The 16820-nt window shown below is 36.5% G+C and overlaps 1 protein-coding gene across 1 annotated transcript in view; it reads right to left on the reverse strand.

Annotated features, from left to right (window-relative positions):
- Window positions 1–5948: 5948 nt before the first annotated feature.
- CLOCK (clock circadian regulator) overlaps window positions 5949–16820 on the reverse strand; it is a 61521-nt gene continuing 50649 nt past the window's right edge. Inside the window, 11 exon segments of the mRNA XM_010574517.1 lie at window positions 5949–7097; window positions 9316–9583; window positions 9864–10084; window positions 11333–11539; window positions 12925–12948; window positions 12950–12982; window positions 13089–13247; window positions 14120–14209; window positions 15121–15221; window positions 15636–15777; window positions 16683–16758. Coding sequence (XP_010572819.1) covers window positions 6918–7097; window positions 9316–9583; window positions 9864–10084; window positions 11333–11539; window positions 12925–12948; window positions 12950–12982; window positions 13089–13247; window positions 14120–14209; window positions 15121–15221; window positions 15636–15777; window positions 16683–16758 — 1501 coding nt within the window. The 3' untranslated portion in view covers window positions 5949–6917.

Below are 16820 nucleotides of genomic sequence, written 5' to 3' on the forward strand. Positions count from 1 at the left end.
ATTTCTAGAAAGGGGTTGGTGGTTGAGCCTACTTACGTCTTAGTCCCAGATACTGTATATTAAACAAAAAAGTCTCTGATCTTGAATTAAGAGGATCAGGCAGTTTCATCCTAATATAACCCGAGTTATCCTTAATTTCCAGAGATGGGGAAATAATGATGTAATGGCACTTGCCGTACTGACGTAGCATTTTTCCACAGATGACCTTGTACAGCCCCTGAAGTCAGCACCCTTGGCAAGTTACAGCGACAGGCTTTTGCCAATGGAGACACGGGTGACATTTAACCCCTAAGATTCTCCATCTACATGTGGCATGTACTGTAGATGTGTATTTCTTCTGGATTATTTCAATTTAGTTCCAAAGTGAAAATACAGTTGCCAAAGAGTCTTGACAGCGATAGACACCCTGTGCTACAAAGAATGCTCGTAAGACTGTGGACATTTTTGTTCCTATTATATGTTACCCTCAAATAGCTGAAATCTTCTGGAATTTATATCACTAATGCCTGAGACTCAGAAGTGAAGTGCAACTAACCTTTGGATTGCTAATCTTTACAAGTACTTAACAGTTGCATTCTCATATAAGCATGTTTTTTGTTTCTAAGCTTGCAAGACAGCAAACTGCCATTGAACAGCATTGCTTCAGGTGTGGCAGCAGTTGTAATTACAGCTCTTCTTCTTGATAAGTTTATGGAAAAATATATTGATATTTCCAAAGTTCAGTTTTAAGAAAACTGATAATCTTTCTTGCTACCTGCTATTAGTCTTATCGCTGGTGGGTGTTGACAGTTTTTAACTACAACTGCAGCACTTCTATAGCTAATTTTGTTTTGACTCCTGGGGCACAGGGGGCTTATGGCATGTAGAAGTAATATACAGCTTGCACAAGTATTATTTAATTCCCAAAGGCAAAAGATGAATATCTTCACATGGGCATCTAGTGTGATAGTACAGAAAGAAAAGAACTGCAGACTGTAAAAATGGCTAAGCATATTTACCATTTTCTCTAGGCATTCTGCTTCAATTACAGGATATCCTTCCCTCCCACCCTTCCTTGAACATTTAATTAATTTCAATTATTGTTTACATTTTGATCAGTGCAAAACGATCAGGGAGAAAGTGTTAGACCACCCTGACAGGTTGCACGTTATCACACAGCTTTTCAAAGCAAGAGCTGCATGCTCTGAACGAGTTGCACTCCCAGCTAAATTCAAGTCTCCGCTTCCTTTTTTGGTGGCATAGCCGACATTTCAGATCATCTCTATTCCTTTGAAAATATTATTCTTTGACAATTCACCAGCAGAAGAAATATCCAGGGTGGGGAGTTGAAAGAATTAAAGAAGGGTGTTTTGCCCATGCCATAAACTGAGGGAAGGGCTGTGCTTGATAAACCCTCCTGTGCACATGCAAACGCTCTGCAGTGCTGCTCCATCATTTGAAGAGAACAGCAACTGTACACATGAAGATACAAAAGTAGTTTTAAGTTCTGCATGTTCCAACAAGTGCTGTGTAAGTAAATTCCAAGCCAGTAATATAAATACACAAATCAAAGGTCTCTAGCCTTTAGAGTGGGGCATCAATTTATAAAGAGATACAGAGAGAAGACAAGAAAAAAAATACAGTATGCGTTTTTTACTGAAATCTCACAAGTCATTTGTCTGGGTAGGGGAGAGAAGATAAAATCGACATCAAGCAACTTCTCACAAGTTGGTTCTGTAGGTGGGGGAGAGAGAGTGCCTTTGTGACAGTCGTGGGAAGGGTAAGAGAGTGCTTCACTGTGAAACTTGGATAAAATTGACATCAAGCAACTCGGGGGAAAAAAAACTTCTGGAACCTTAGAAGCTACAAAAAGCAAAATTTTAAATGAGTTACATTTATTCAGTTAAAAAATTGACAGTTAGTAATGGTCACATGAACACCAGGGAACTGTATCTACATTTCCTGACGTCAATATGAGCGGCACTAGGGTTTTTCTGTTTGTTTTCTTTTACGTATACAAATCTAATGCCAGTTAAAAAAATACAAAACAAAACTGAAACCCAAGACACTGTGAAATCAACACTGCTTAAAAACTCAAAATTCAATCTGATATATTTGAAAATAAATATTTTACCTTTCTTATTAAAAAAACACAACTCACCAACTGCTTTCAAAGCAGTAACTTCTTTAAGACCATTCCCTAAAGTGTTTCATAAATAATTACCCATTTTGATTGTCTATTAATGCAGCATCTCTCAGTCTTAGCTGGGGTGTCTATATTAGGCCATACAGTATTTTGTTCAGACACAGTGTTTTGTGTTTCCCCCCCCACCCCCTTTTTATTTAGGTACAATTTCTTTGAATATAGCATATCATGCTGGCAAAATTCATGCAGATGACATAGCATGAAGCATAGCAGAGCTTAAAATCACCTGTTAAAAAAAAAAAAGACAAGGAATGTAGTGTTAAAAATCATGATAGTGAAAAAGCAACTATCCAGTCTCACGGACAACCAAGACAATTTCAAATGTTCTCTCACAGTTGTCTCATCTACTATGATTTGTTTAAATATGTCTTTTTTAATCCAAATTCACTTAATTTTCTTCAACTTTTTCCACCTGGGATAAGTAAAAAAATAAAAGGTTAATTATTAAAACTAGTCTCTTTTCCCTTTTAATCAAAATAACCATTTTCCAGCCCTCTGACTGTATATCTAATTTTAATAATGATTTCAAATAGAGAAACTTATGAATCTGACATGTTTGACATCTCCTGATGCCGCAACATTTAAAACACTCATAACAATACCTGGGTTAAATCTCTGAAAATAGAAATGGTTCTCGAATCGACTTCAACATTTGAAAAAGGCCACATCTTTAGACCTTCAGAACATTTTCACACAAGTTATAATCCTAAGGGACACTTAGAATTATTGAACAGGCAAGTGAGCCTCCAGATGATTCTCTCTCATAGGCAACTGTGCAACTTAAAAAGTCTCCTTCCAAGGAAGCTATCATCATTAATCCCTTCCCCGGCCACATAAAACACAAAGCCAACCAGTTTTAGAAGCCTTTTTAATCTTGCACTTTGAGCCTCAAAGGATCACCATATTAAAGAAACATTTTCCAGAAATGTCTCTTGACAGTTATGCATGTTATTCCTCGATGCCCCCCCTCTTTTTAACAGTTTCACTGACTAAAGAAATAAACTGCTTTTCAAATAGTCTTTTCAGTAAAGTGCTTGTTATTACTCAAAAAAAAAGAGAAAGTGCTATTTGAGTCTTAAGAGAATTTCTTTTTCTGTGAAAAACTGCCTGATATAGCTTTATTTTATTCATTTTTACATAAAGCTGAAATGAAACCTATCTCTTGTAAGGATACTGGGTTACTAATTTTGGTGTTTGGCAGTAGGCAAGATGCCCACAGAAGGTGGTGACACACTGGAACCGTAGTGCAGAAGGTAAACCTTCTAGATGAAATGGAAGGCATATGGAGAGCTCCTACTAGAATCCTTTCATATTTATATACAAATATAATATATATTAAATATAATATAAAAATAGCTATATTTTTTTTTTCTCTGAAGTTATCCTAGAAGCTTTTCTTCAAATCCTCACCCATCGCAGGCAAACAATATCTGTCTCCTAAACTCCATGCAACTATGCCATCTTTTTCACTCCATCAGGTGTCACCAGCCCATTTCTTCATAAATACAATCCTCTCCTTAACAGACTCCTTCCCTTCTGTCAGAGTAATTCTGTAATGTTTATGCTCCAGAACCTGCAGCATCACAGCATTCATTATTGTCCTACTGATTAGGATGTTGCAAATAAGTCTATGACTGTACTGAGTCGGGCAGAAGCAAAAGGCTGATTAAGAAAGAGGCAATAGCCTGGTCCTCTTCCCGCTACAAATCAAGGACAGTTCAGCAACTGATTAGCAACAGGGGGAGCTGCACACCTTTTAAATATACACTTTTTAGTCACCAGCTGTGAAATAGAGCATCTGCATACTTGCACAGAATCTAGACTGAGTTCTACATACTCACTTCTGTAAAAAGTTTGCCTGATTCATGGCAGGAATTTTTAAAATGCGTGCTATGTTTTTCCAGTTTCTTTGAATTTCGCCATCTTCTATACTTTCTCTACTAGCTGGTAGTTCTGTAATTGAATGACCTCTCTCTGAGGTTACAAAAAGCTTCTGGCTCAAAGCATACATTTCCATAGTTCTCTTTCAGCAGTCATGCTATTGTCATCATCTAATTTCTCTCTCACCTAGTTTAGCCTTTTTACCAACAGACCTATAGCAGCACACCAGAGTATTTGGGAAGGGGAAATGGGAAGAGAAGTTTAAACGAAGCTTTATATAAAAAGCTGCGTCGTTAACCGTCTGGCTGGTATCTCTATTTTCTGTAATTCTCAGTGTAATAGCTTAATAAACCTATTTCACCACTATTCAATTCAATAGTTCTAACAGCACTATTAAAGCTCTCCCAGTTTTCTTTTTTAGTGCTATATTATTATTGTAATTGGTTAAAAACATTTTTATCTAACCTATTTTCCATTAAGCAAAAGTACTGATCGCACAGACCTCTAGTCAACGCAGCTTAATTTAGAAACAGGTGGAATGGTGTGGTAGGGATAGTAGAGCAAGGCAGGATTTCTTTACACAGAACTTTAGAGAAACAGGTTTCTGACAATTATTCCAGCCCAGAGGATGCCAGAAATCCCTTTAAAGAAGGGGAAGTGTTCCTTGCTATGTTTGATATTGGCATCGGTTCCTTGCTCCAGGTTGCAAGAGGCTTCCTGGAGCAGAAAGTAATCTGATTTTCTTTGGTACTGTGTTTCTCACACTCTCCTTCCTTGTTCACTGCTGTGCTTTTTTGTGCCAAACTCTTGCTTTATAACTGGGGAATAACAAAGATCTAATGGTGGGACACATGCAAAGGCTAACCTCAAAACGTAACCAACTGTACCAAATACTTGGCTAAACTGGTATTACCGTCGTGCGGGTTTGGTTCATCCAATAATACAATCAAACTGTTTCATAGTACAAAATAGTCCCTCACCATTTGGTTACATTCATCCAACTCCTCCTCAGTATTCAAGATTAATCCAGCTTTCTCTCCCTAACACTAATTTTAACTGCTTTTACTGTTTTTGTTTTTAATTATCAGATCTATCAGCATTTATTCATTTTCCTCTGAAGTTCTGGTTTCCACAAACTAGTACCATAAAAACCTACTGAACATTTACTTAAAATAGCACATCATATCTGTTGGAACTTTTTATTTTCTTTATAAAGTGAAGTCGCCTTCTGAAGTCTTAGTTCAGTGATATCTCTTAAATCGATAGCCTGGTAGTGTTAAATGCAATCGTGATCTCCCCCAAAACACACTTTAAATGCTATGAAAATGATTGAAAAAAAAACCAAAAAAATCAGCTTACTATTTCCTCCTGCAAAAGGAGTTCTACACTTTTAGTTTTTTTGATCTTTTAAGAGTATTACCTTCAAGGTCTAAGATTTTAGAGACTCCTCTGTTTCTGGCTAGTGTTTGAAGGGGAGTACCACTCAAAAATGCTCATGGTCTCAACTCAGACCATTATTAAAATCAACACAATACAGAAATATCTATGAAGTAGTTACACAAGTTTGGTTGACAATGTACTAAGACTTCAAAATTGAAAATGGTTACAGATTCAAGACATTGTAATTCAAGATGTTCAACATTATCACCTGAATTAAAATCAAGGCACTATGGGTTTTGTTGTTGTTGTTAAAATGACCCTGAATTAGTTCTGACTAATTTTTGAAGGAGAATAAAAAGATTCCAACATATTTTAACAAGTTACAATTCTCACCACAGAGAAAGTGGTTAAAAAGTGCCCAAAAGGTTATTAAATGTAAATATATTTTTGTGCAAATTACTCCTATAACTGAAACATTCTTGAAAATTACTGTCATTTTTTGTTAAACCTTTTACATAAATATTTCCAACTATGAACTATATCAAAAGATAGCTTTGGGGAATAAAATTCCAAACCATCCGCAAGAAAGCAGTGCAAATTCCTATTTTTCAAATAAAACTATGAATTATATATGAAATGATGGATGATATTCATGAATCTGAATGTCCTGAACCCTGATGCATGATCACCAGTTCAAACAGCTTCATCAATAATTTAACCTCAAGAAGTCAACTAACCAACACACTATACCTCACCAAACAAACCCTGACATCACAGACAAAGCACAAACAAGAGACTTGTGCCCACATTAAGGGTGAAAATAATGATGCATCATGTTGTAAACAAAAGGGTAGAACAGAGGAAAACATTAGTCTGAGTATGGCGTGAGAATTTAGGGAAACATATTCAAACCTACAAATAACAGATTACATTTTCATGCATCATATAAAATATTTTGCTCTTTCTCCTTTTATGCAGACATATACACAATATTTTACAGCATCTGTACAACAGAGAACTGGATTTCACACAACATTTTCAAAATATTTACTGTCCCGTAATCATCTGAAAAAAATTAGATGGTTTTTGGACTATATTCCTGGCATTTTTTTCTGCCAATTCAAACAATTGCTCCATGTCCATTTCAATACTTTAAAAATGTACAGGATTGATAAAAATACCAATATTTTCAGCATCCCTCTCATTTCAGTCACATTTTGATATCTCACCTGGACAAATTAACACATGGCAGCAAATCCTTCAGAACACAGAAACTGGGGCAACTATCAAAGTTGGCCATGTCCCCATCATCATCTTGTGGCTTTTCTTAACAGATTCCAGAAGTTAGAAGTAGATCTCAACACTGTGGTGTTAGAAAGCCTTCGTACTGCTACCTCTGTAGCCTCAGTGCAACTGTTTGTGGAGCAGCCCCCTCCTGGTAGTTTGCTTCAAGAAGAGGCAGAGCCCCACACTATTGTGGCTGAACTTTGGAAGGATCAGTCATCTTGTCAGTTCTGTGTCGCGAAAGTTGCTGCTGCTGCTGGGACTGATGCTGCTGGTGGTGGGACTGAGTAAAAGTGCTTTGTTGTAGTGGGAAAGCAGCAGAGAGGATAAGCTGAGCTGACTGATTTCCATGAAGTAACCTGGATGTCTAAAACATGGAAACAGAAAAAGATTATTTTTCCTGCTGCACTGAGAAACACAGGCCTAGCTGCTTTTTAACTTGTCATAAGGGTTGAATCAAAATAAACTTCTGATTTGGTCATTTAAGCTACGCAAACAATGCAAAGATTAATTCATACTAGCAAACATTGCAAAGGTTAGTTCATACTAATAAAGTTAATTAGCGCATCTGACCAATTAATGAAGCAGCTGTAACTGGTCTTTGTAATGTCTCGTGACAATAAGTAGGAACACATGGCAATTTGTCTCCATTTCAAGCCACAAGAGCATAACAGGGCTTAAGGAATCTATTTTAACAAGTGCAGGTGGCTGTCATTGCAGTCAAATGAAAAAACAGTACATGACTTGGCATAGATCACATTCATCCCCCCCCAGCCAAAATGAACAAAGAAACTGCCACATTTGCAGACCCAAACATCCCCTTTGAAGGAGATTTATTACTATTGGAAATAGTACTTAGTTTTAATATTAATCTTCTTAGAACCAAAAGATGATGGTTACTGAAGAAAAGCAATGAAGGATGGGTACAAATGCACTTGGATGTCTCGGTCCTGAAACACGTTCTTGCAGCAGAAAGTAAACTACATTGACTGCTGCACCTACAGAATCAGACTGCCCCAGTGAGCAGAGGCAGGAAAAACACTTTTCTCCCTTTTTAAAGAGCATTTGCTTCATTTCAAAGTCTAGCACTTTAATAGTTTGTATTAAAAATACTAAACTATTGCCTAGAAAGAAATTCTAGGACAGGAACAGACCTTTGGAGATCTTAATCTTTCACAAATCTTCTGTTTCACCAGAATTAAGTCAAATTTGTACCAACTTTTAAATTTGGAAACAGAGGTACAGATGCTACCAACCTGCTAAACAGCATTGTTGTTACAGTATTTATCTGACTTGTCAGACAACACAAATCTGCGCTCTGGTTTGATTCAGTTCAAGAGTCTCCCACTACATAAATGAGTGCTGAAATTCAAATCACTAGGTATTCTTCAGCTTTCTTTTTGAAAGTCAACTTGCAGCTGAAAAGCCTTTGCCTGATGCATGACTGAAATTGGTATGTTCCCGTGAAAGATTTTTTCAACAAGTCAATATTTTCTGTCAATGACCTAGTGAAAGAAAATTTTACTCAGCCCTAAACAGAACTGTAACCATTCCTTGTGCATATAAATGTAGGTTAAGCCTCCAATTACTTACTGCATTTGTGTATATTCCACCTGCGCACAGGATCCCAAATTTAGTGCAAATGGGAGACCACATATAGTAAATATTTTTAAAATAAGGATTTTTTAATTATGTATACTCTTAAAGATTAAAAAAGGAAAATTGACATTCCCAGAGTAGTTAACGAATGTTAAGAATATGCACAAACTACATCGTGATAGTTACATAGATTTTATCCTTCTTTGGAGAAGGCAACATCAGAGGCCAAATTAAGATTTTTTTAATGCACGCCTTCTTGGAGGCACTTCCTCTCTGTGTTCCAGCTACAACTACATCTCCCTCACCAGCATCACCTGCTGGGTGAGCTATGTGCCAGCAATTAATTGGAATCAACAAACAGCAACAGATTTCCCCATCAATTTTTTCTACCTTCTGGTTCTTTTCTCTTCTTTTTGAGATTTCCTGTCTCTAAACTCCTTGGGTTTTGCCTCCTTCTCTTTTGATCCAATGTCTTTTCTTTCTCCACTAAAACAAGGTTCTTCTCTACTCTCTGCTTACAAGGTTACTTGCTGCTCAGCCTCCCCTCTAGCCTAGACAGATGTTCATGCCTCATGTTAAGGGGTCATGTCTTGCTTTGGGTTGCATGCTGCTTTCCAGACCAAGCAATTCTGTTTGAGATCATCTCTCAAACCTTCTTGCATTAATATGTGAATGCAAAGAAAATGCAAACTGTTTTAAAGGGAAACATCTGTTTTTTTCCTCCCATGCTCAAGCAAGAGCAGCAATTCAAAGGGAAGAAGACATAAAATAGGACAAAGCATAGAGTCAAATTACAGGAAAGTCTACCTCTACTTTAAGTAGTAAGATTTTAGAGAATGGCTACAGAATAAACTTATTTCATGCATCAGGCTTGTTCATAGGTTGCTATTTTAAGCGCTCTGTTTTCAGATAAAGCACCCCTAGGATAAGCTAGCAATGCTGAAAGTGTCAGGACTTTGAAAAATTTGTAGAGAATGCTGCATTACCTGTAGGAACTGTTGGGGGTGCTGGGTCAGCTGTGGCTGAGCTGGTTGCTGAACTGTGGTGAGCTGCTGCTGATGGTCTTGCTGACTTTGCTGCTGCTGCTGCTGTTGTTGCGTTATTGACAAAGTCTGTGGCTGCTGCTGTTGGGCAGCAAAAGTGGGATAAGCTGTCACCACCTGTCCCATAAACATAGTACTTGGTACCATTACTGCTCCACATGCTACTGGGGCCGTGACAAGTTTTGTTACAAGTTGCTGACCTTGAGAAAATCTGTTAATAGAAAAAGACATTTGGAGTCTCTTTAGGAAAAATAAATCAAGCATCACGTGCACTTGCGATTTGTCAGGTTCATACTTTGCTATAAACAACATGGGTCTCGATAAGCCTGTGAACATGTTATTTTGGGCAAAGTTTAGTTTAACAATTGTATTCATATATAGTTAAAAAAATAAATCATGTGATTTTTTAATGCTACTTTAGTTCCTTTTGTATATGATGGAACTATGTAAGCATATCATTATAGCAAGTCATCTGAATATTGAAGATTTACCTGATTTGTCTATCCTGTGTAAAAGTGGTTACTGCAGCAGCATTCTGGTTATTGTTCTGTGGTAAGCTAGAAGGAACCTGGACCACATTTCCTGTTGTTGGCTGAGAAATCACCATAGTGTTATACAAAGGTGCTGAGACTGTGTTCTGTGACTGACTGGCAGACTGACTGGCAAGAGAAGACTGTTGATTGTGTCCACTAAGCACATTTTGTTGATTATGCTGAAAAGAAAAAATATTTTATGAGATAGTAAATTGAAAATAGCCAGGTACTACAGCTGTTCTCCTCATTGTCATTTCCCATACTTCACAGCTGCCAATGTTTTTCTATTACAAATGAATTCTTAATTTAAAGTACCCAGGTATTTCTACTGACTGAGGTTTTGGAGGTGGGACTGGCCCTCAGACATCTGAAAATCTCTTAGATTACCCTCTTCTCCTGTTCAGGTTATTTTTTTTCCTGAATTTTTCAGCTACTTGCATACTGTTTGTTGAAAATCCTATTTTCCACTCCTTTAGCATCTCTGTGCCAGATTTAGACTAAAATGTGCACATCACATCAATCGATTTCTTATTTGAAAGTTTGGAACTAGCTTACTGCTGAGATGGTAACACTGTCCACCACTAGTCTGCCTCTTCACAAATCTCAAAAAGAAAGTATGGAATTTGGATAAAGGTACAGAGGAGGGTGACCACAGAGACTGAAGGTATAAGGACCCTCCATACGCAAAATGGTCAAACCCATTAAAAGTGTTCAGCTTGAAGGACAGGCTTCTATGGACATACATGTGTCAGAGGACTTTGAAATCACATATGACTGAGAAGGTGAAAAGCGAATAGCTGCTCAATGTGTTTCCCAGTATATATATAAGCTGGGTAGCAAGTTTAAAAAACAAACATAATCATATTTTACAGAGAGTAAAGCTGTAGAACTCACTACAAGATACTGTGAATTTCAAAAGTTTACATGGAATTGAAAGAAACTGAATAAACTCATAGAATAAAAAGGCTATTACATTACAGATGTCATACACCTATGGCATCTGACAAATTGCTGAAGAGTAGAGAAGTCAACTGCAGAACCACCAATATATTCTTGTCCTGTTCCTATGCTTTTTCTGGTTCTTTGCTGTCTGGACACCAGGTTTCAAGCTCACCTAGTACAAACCTCAAGTTATATGTTCTGTCAACAGAAAAATCATAGACACTCAAAAAAAGGCATGCTAAAAGTTTTTGTGATACTGGTCTTTCAAGAAAGCTACTTGTTATTAATTATTTACATGCCTAAGTCTTAACATAAAAACAAGATCTGAAATTGCATTACCAAGAACATAAATGCATTTCAATTGTAAAACTTGGAACATAAAGAAATTAATATGACTCAAAAGACATTTAAAAAAAAATTGTTGTGTTTCAGCTATGGTTTTGAGCACATATTCTATCCAGCAAAATCAATAATGAGAATTTTACCTGTGTTGCAGTACTCTGCAAAGGCTGTTGCTGTATCATGTGTGGGGTACTTATATGGCCTGTGTTCATCCCACTTTGAGTCTGATTAGTCTGAACAACTTGACCTTGCATGTTTATTGGCGTAAGCTGCTGAACATTTGAAGAATTTCCAGAAGCAAGCTGCACAGAACCAAAGTTGAGTCCAGAAGTTGACTGCTGCAAGAACATCTTAAAAAAAAATCCCCAAGTTAGCTTTTAAGAAAAATCTGTTAATTGTTCAAGATGTTTTAGAGAATCTAAACTTAATTATTTTATATCAATATAAGATAAAGTTTCATCTTAGTTATTAGAAGTGTTGAAACTGCATTGCAACCACCTAGAGCAAAAGGCCCAACTCCCATATACAGTCAGTATTCAGAGACTGTACTGTAACTGGTAAGACAAGAATCAGAATCCTGATTCCTAGAGCTCTAAACATTAAGGTTTACTATTTGTTCTTAAAGAAAAAGTACTATTTAGACACTAACTGGTAATGTAGTCTACAACTGTCTAAAGATAAAAACATATTTGAGATCACATTTCTATTTGTAGCATCTCCAGCAGTGAAACTAATTCAAATGAAGAAAATCTTAGAATCCAGGCATAGCACCAAGAATGTAATCTTCCTTGGCAATCAAGAAATCATGATTATACTGAACTTTCCAACATTGTTGTAATAAACTGAATTCAGCACAAAAATATTTGAGTCTTTACAAAAAGTTAGGCCCAAGACTACAAGAAGACAGGGTAATAAGGTAGAATGTGCAGCACTTAGATCTATTTTCCGTAGCTTCCACAGTCCTGAATAAGGTCCCTCCACAGTGCATGTGAAGAGAGCTGTGAATCTCTCCTTTTGAGGCATCTATAAGACAGTCTACTGCTGGCAGGCTTATGCTAGACAGGATAAAACACTGAAAATGCTACATGCCAGAAGCTCCTACTCTGCAACAGAATTTATGCAACATACTCAGTACTTCCAGGAAGTATTTTTTTCTACTCTTTATTCACAATCCACACTGAAAATATTTAGATTATTTCCTTAAGGTATATTTTAGTTTTGGGTGGGTTTTTGTTTGGTTGGTTTGGGTTGGGTTTTTTTAACTAGAAAAACCCAACAGGGTCATTCTTTTCTTCCAAAGATGGCTGCTGAAAAGAGAATGACAAAATTAGAAAAAAAATATACCAGTTGAAATACAGAAATCAGGTAGTCAGCTGCTAGACTGAGTAATACATCCTTTCGACTTCTTGTCTTTCTGGCTCAGTAACTACTTCAGTATACCATGCAAAGTAGAACCACTTCACTAGGAGGGTGCATAGCAGGACCACAGCCTGATAAGTTAGGACAGTTTAAGAAACAAAAGGTATCAATCTGACACCCTCGAGCTAAAAGAGGAAATAAATGCTTATCTTGCACATTTTGGATTAATATTCTAATGGCTACAAAACTTTGCAAGAAGTAACAACCACTGCATCCTTTTACATTTAGGTTTAGGCATAAGCTAGGCTTGAGCTACTCAACACTGAAAACACACTGGGGCACTTCCAGATACATTCAGAAGCAAAATGGCAGGTACCTCAGGAACAGTAGCTTCAGATGCTATGGATTTTAGGCACATTAGGTCCAGATGGCAGCTGACAGGGGGTAGGGAGGATCACCTTGTGGAATTAAGTACCCAAGTCTCATTTTAGATGCCTAAATTCTCTACAGATCAAACCTGTAACAGTTACACTAACTCACCTGGAGTCCTTGACCATGGACAATTTGAAGCTGCTCTTGAATCTTACGCAACTCTTCCTGCTGCCGATGAATATTTGCCTCTATCATGCGTGTTCTTTGCTCTAGCTGGTCCTTTAGATGCTGCATAGCTCCTAATTGAGCTGAAAACTGAAACACAGGCTGTAGTGCAATGAATAAATTAAAAGCTGAGCAAAATTAATGACATGTAATTTATGAGCAGTAAATACATTCCTCCACAGTAGCAAAGCACTGCTTTTTAAACTGCTAATAGCCATAATCTACGGACAAATTCATTAGTATGAAAATGTCACAGAACTCACATTTAATTGATGCATTAGATTTGGTGAACTAAAAAAAAAAAAAAATCCATAGCAGAAGAAATTGACTGGTGTCCAAATCACCAAGACTCTATAAAAAGCCCTAGTAATTTACATGGTACTGCGGATGTTAAAGCTCTCCCAGGTTAAAAATTAGAATTGTACCACTTTACCAAAAAAATTCACCCAGAGCTAAAACATATGCAAGTAACTTGGGAATACCCTCAGTCACAAACTGTTGAAGGCTGAGCATTTCTATTCTTTCCTAGACATCTGCTATGGGCCACAAGTCAATATAACCTTTTGATACTTATGTCCTATCTACAGGACATAGATCTTTGGTTGGACCTGATACCACTATCCTTATTTCATGAAAGTGTTTCATAGACTAAGTTGCCTTGTGTTACAAGCATATGTGTAGAAAGTTACCAGCATAACTGATGGATTTTCAAATTCATGTCCTACAATATTTTATCTTAAATTGTGTTTGTATCTATGTTTCTAATGGCCAAGGCTGAAAACTATACCCACACAAATAACAGGAAGAAAAAAAATAAAGGAAAACTGTCAAATTGGGAAATTTGCTCTTTTCAAGAGAATAATGCTAAAGGTGACTTTGGCACCAAAGAACTCAACTTCTGAAAGAGAAATTAACCTTATATTCAGAACAAGACTGTTTAAAAATAATAAACAATAAATCAACTTAATCCATACCTGCGACATGCCAGACTGGAGCTGTAAAGTTGCAGGCTGAGACATCGTTGGCTGTGCTACTGGTTGTCCCAGAGACTGGGAGCTTAAAGACTAGGATTTAAAAAATCATTCCATAAGTGGAAAAGAATGAAATTCGTACTTGACATGAAATATTTCTTTACATAAAGTGTCAATTCCAAAATAGCATCACATAAAAAAAAAAAAGTAAATGTTTCCTGAAATATCTAACCTTAAATATTAGAGAATTAAGAACATGAGAGCAATTGATTATATACATAACATATATATCGTTTTTCCACTGCTAAAAATATATAAAAGCAGTAGGTATAAACCAGGAAAAACAGGAAATTACAATGACAACTGTTTTAAAAGTCTTATTTGTAGTAAGGGAAAAACTTTTTCAACAACTTTGGAAGTTGACACCTTTGATTTATTATTACACTAATAATTTTTAAAAATAGATATTTTAATAAGCATTCTATTTTTGAAGTGAATGTATTAGTTCAACTGGAACATGAGCACAAAGTACACAAAGCATGACATTTTCTCACGTTACCAAGATTTCAGAAACTATATGAAAGTATTCACTAATATTCTTAAAAGTTGTAAATTTATATGATTTCTCTATAGGGACACACATAGCATTATGTTGGCAATTTTTTATATATATATGTATATAACTGCTTATATACATATCTACACTAAAAATGCAGAATCATAGAAAGTTATGTGTGAGTGAAAGCAGAGATTCATACTCAAGCTTGCAAACCCTAATGCCAAAAAATACTTATATGCTTAAATATTCTATTCCCTTAAAACATAGTATACCGAAGTTGCATATTGATGATAACAATTCTGATAGTCACGTATTCCAAGTGAAACTGTTACAGTTTAAATTATGTGTTTTCAGAAGAAATAAAGCAAAGGTTATATGGATTTAATAATACACTTTAAAGGTGAATTACACTGATTAAGTACAGAATTTTTCTCTGAAGAGTTACCTGACTACTCAGAGATGATCTTCTTTGTGTAGTCTTTTCATGACCAGATAAGCTTTGCCTTGGAGGAGTGCTAGTGTCCAGTGTCATTTTAGTCGGTGTTGCTGACAATGTTCAGAGTTAAAACAGAAAGAGACATGTTAATAGTTATCTCAGTTCTGCAATGCAATAATCAAATCACAGGAAGCTTTTCATGAATAAAAAGAAAGCTTAAGGCTTGGACTCTTTTTTTTACCCTGACTATCCAACACTAATGCAATCTGATGGACTGAAATAGAGTGTTCTAGGGTCTGCTATTGTACTTTTAGAAGAAGTCACTTGTCATGGTTTAACATCACTATACAACCTCTGAAAATTTGAGTGGTCAGCAGATCTCTGAACCATCAAAAAGGACATTTTCATTTGCACACCTTTCATAAAATGGTGATTAACGGCTAGTTATGCATTTAGTTCAAGTAAGGAAAGAAGAGAAAGCCTTCACTAGGAAGGCAATTATATTTTCAACAGTTGGTGCTTACATGAATGATCTGATACTGCAGTATGTGAAGATTTTCGTGAACTCCTGGAGGAAGCAGAAGGTGTGGGGCTGGTATCAAACCTTTCCAATGCTTCTTTGAGACTCACTGTGTTTATGTGATTGTCAGACCCAGAGTCCTGACTCTGAAGGGACATACACAAACAACAATTATTTTATCTGATTCAGCACACAATGTACATTTCTGTTAGCAAATATCTAAGACCATGCTGTGTCTAATTAACCCCCTTACACAGGTGACTGCAGAAGTAGTGGCCTGTTTTGTATCTGTAAGCTCAGTTTCCACTTGTGGCTTTTATCCTTGGAAAAGAAACCAAACCAGAGCCATATACGCCTAGAAACCAAAATGCATGGAGACATAGGCCACAAACCGACTGCTGAGCTGACCTCCTTCTCTAGCTACTCAATTCACTCTGAACACCAGTGCAATAAGTGAACTGCTTATTCTTTTGAGAAAGGTGAGTTAATTCCACTAGAAGGAGCACTGTCAGATGAAACTTACTGAACTGCCAAGGCAAAACACAACAGAGCATCTGCACAAACTGGCTTATCTAAAACTCACTGAGCTTCCAAGAACATTAATTCAAAATGAATTTTGTATACTTCTAAGAAGTGGGACAGAGTCATACAATGAAATAGCTCCTGCTTTCCTCTTGTGAATTCCTTGAAGCCATCTTAGTGTGTTGACCTTGGTTTTTCAGATTATGGGTGCTTCCAGTAAGGAAGAAAATTTATTTATGAATCAAACTCTGCAGGAATCAGATCTTAATAAGGACTTATGGACATTGCCATGTTATAACTACATGCACATGAACTTCTGAAAAGAGGAGGGTAAGTGTTCACGGCAGAATACAGTTAAACACCCTTCCTAGACTACTTTATCATTTTAAACAGTCATACTATTTAGAGATCAAAATAATTACTTTATCTGTAACAGGACAAAACACTTCTTGCTGCTGTGTATTTGCTTACATATTATTTTTAGTATGAAAGAAAGAAGACGTAAAATAAAATTATAGAAGACACTCACTTTATCTGCTGTTATCTCTGGAAGAGACTCCTCAATACCAAGTTCTCGTCGTCTTTCTGCTCTAACTTCTGCATAACTAGAAGAACAAACCAAATGTGACTGCTATGTTCTTGGATGATTTAAAAACATACCTCAAAA

This window comes from Haliaeetus leucocephalus, unplaced genomic scaffold (assembly GCF_000737465.1).
Source record: "Haliaeetus leucocephalus isolate CR32 unplaced genomic scaffold, Haliaeetus_leucocephalus-4.0 Scaffold439, whole genome shotgun sequence".
NCBI lineage: Eukaryota > Metazoa > Chordata > Aves > Accipitriformes > Accipitridae > Haliaeetus > Haliaeetus leucocephalus.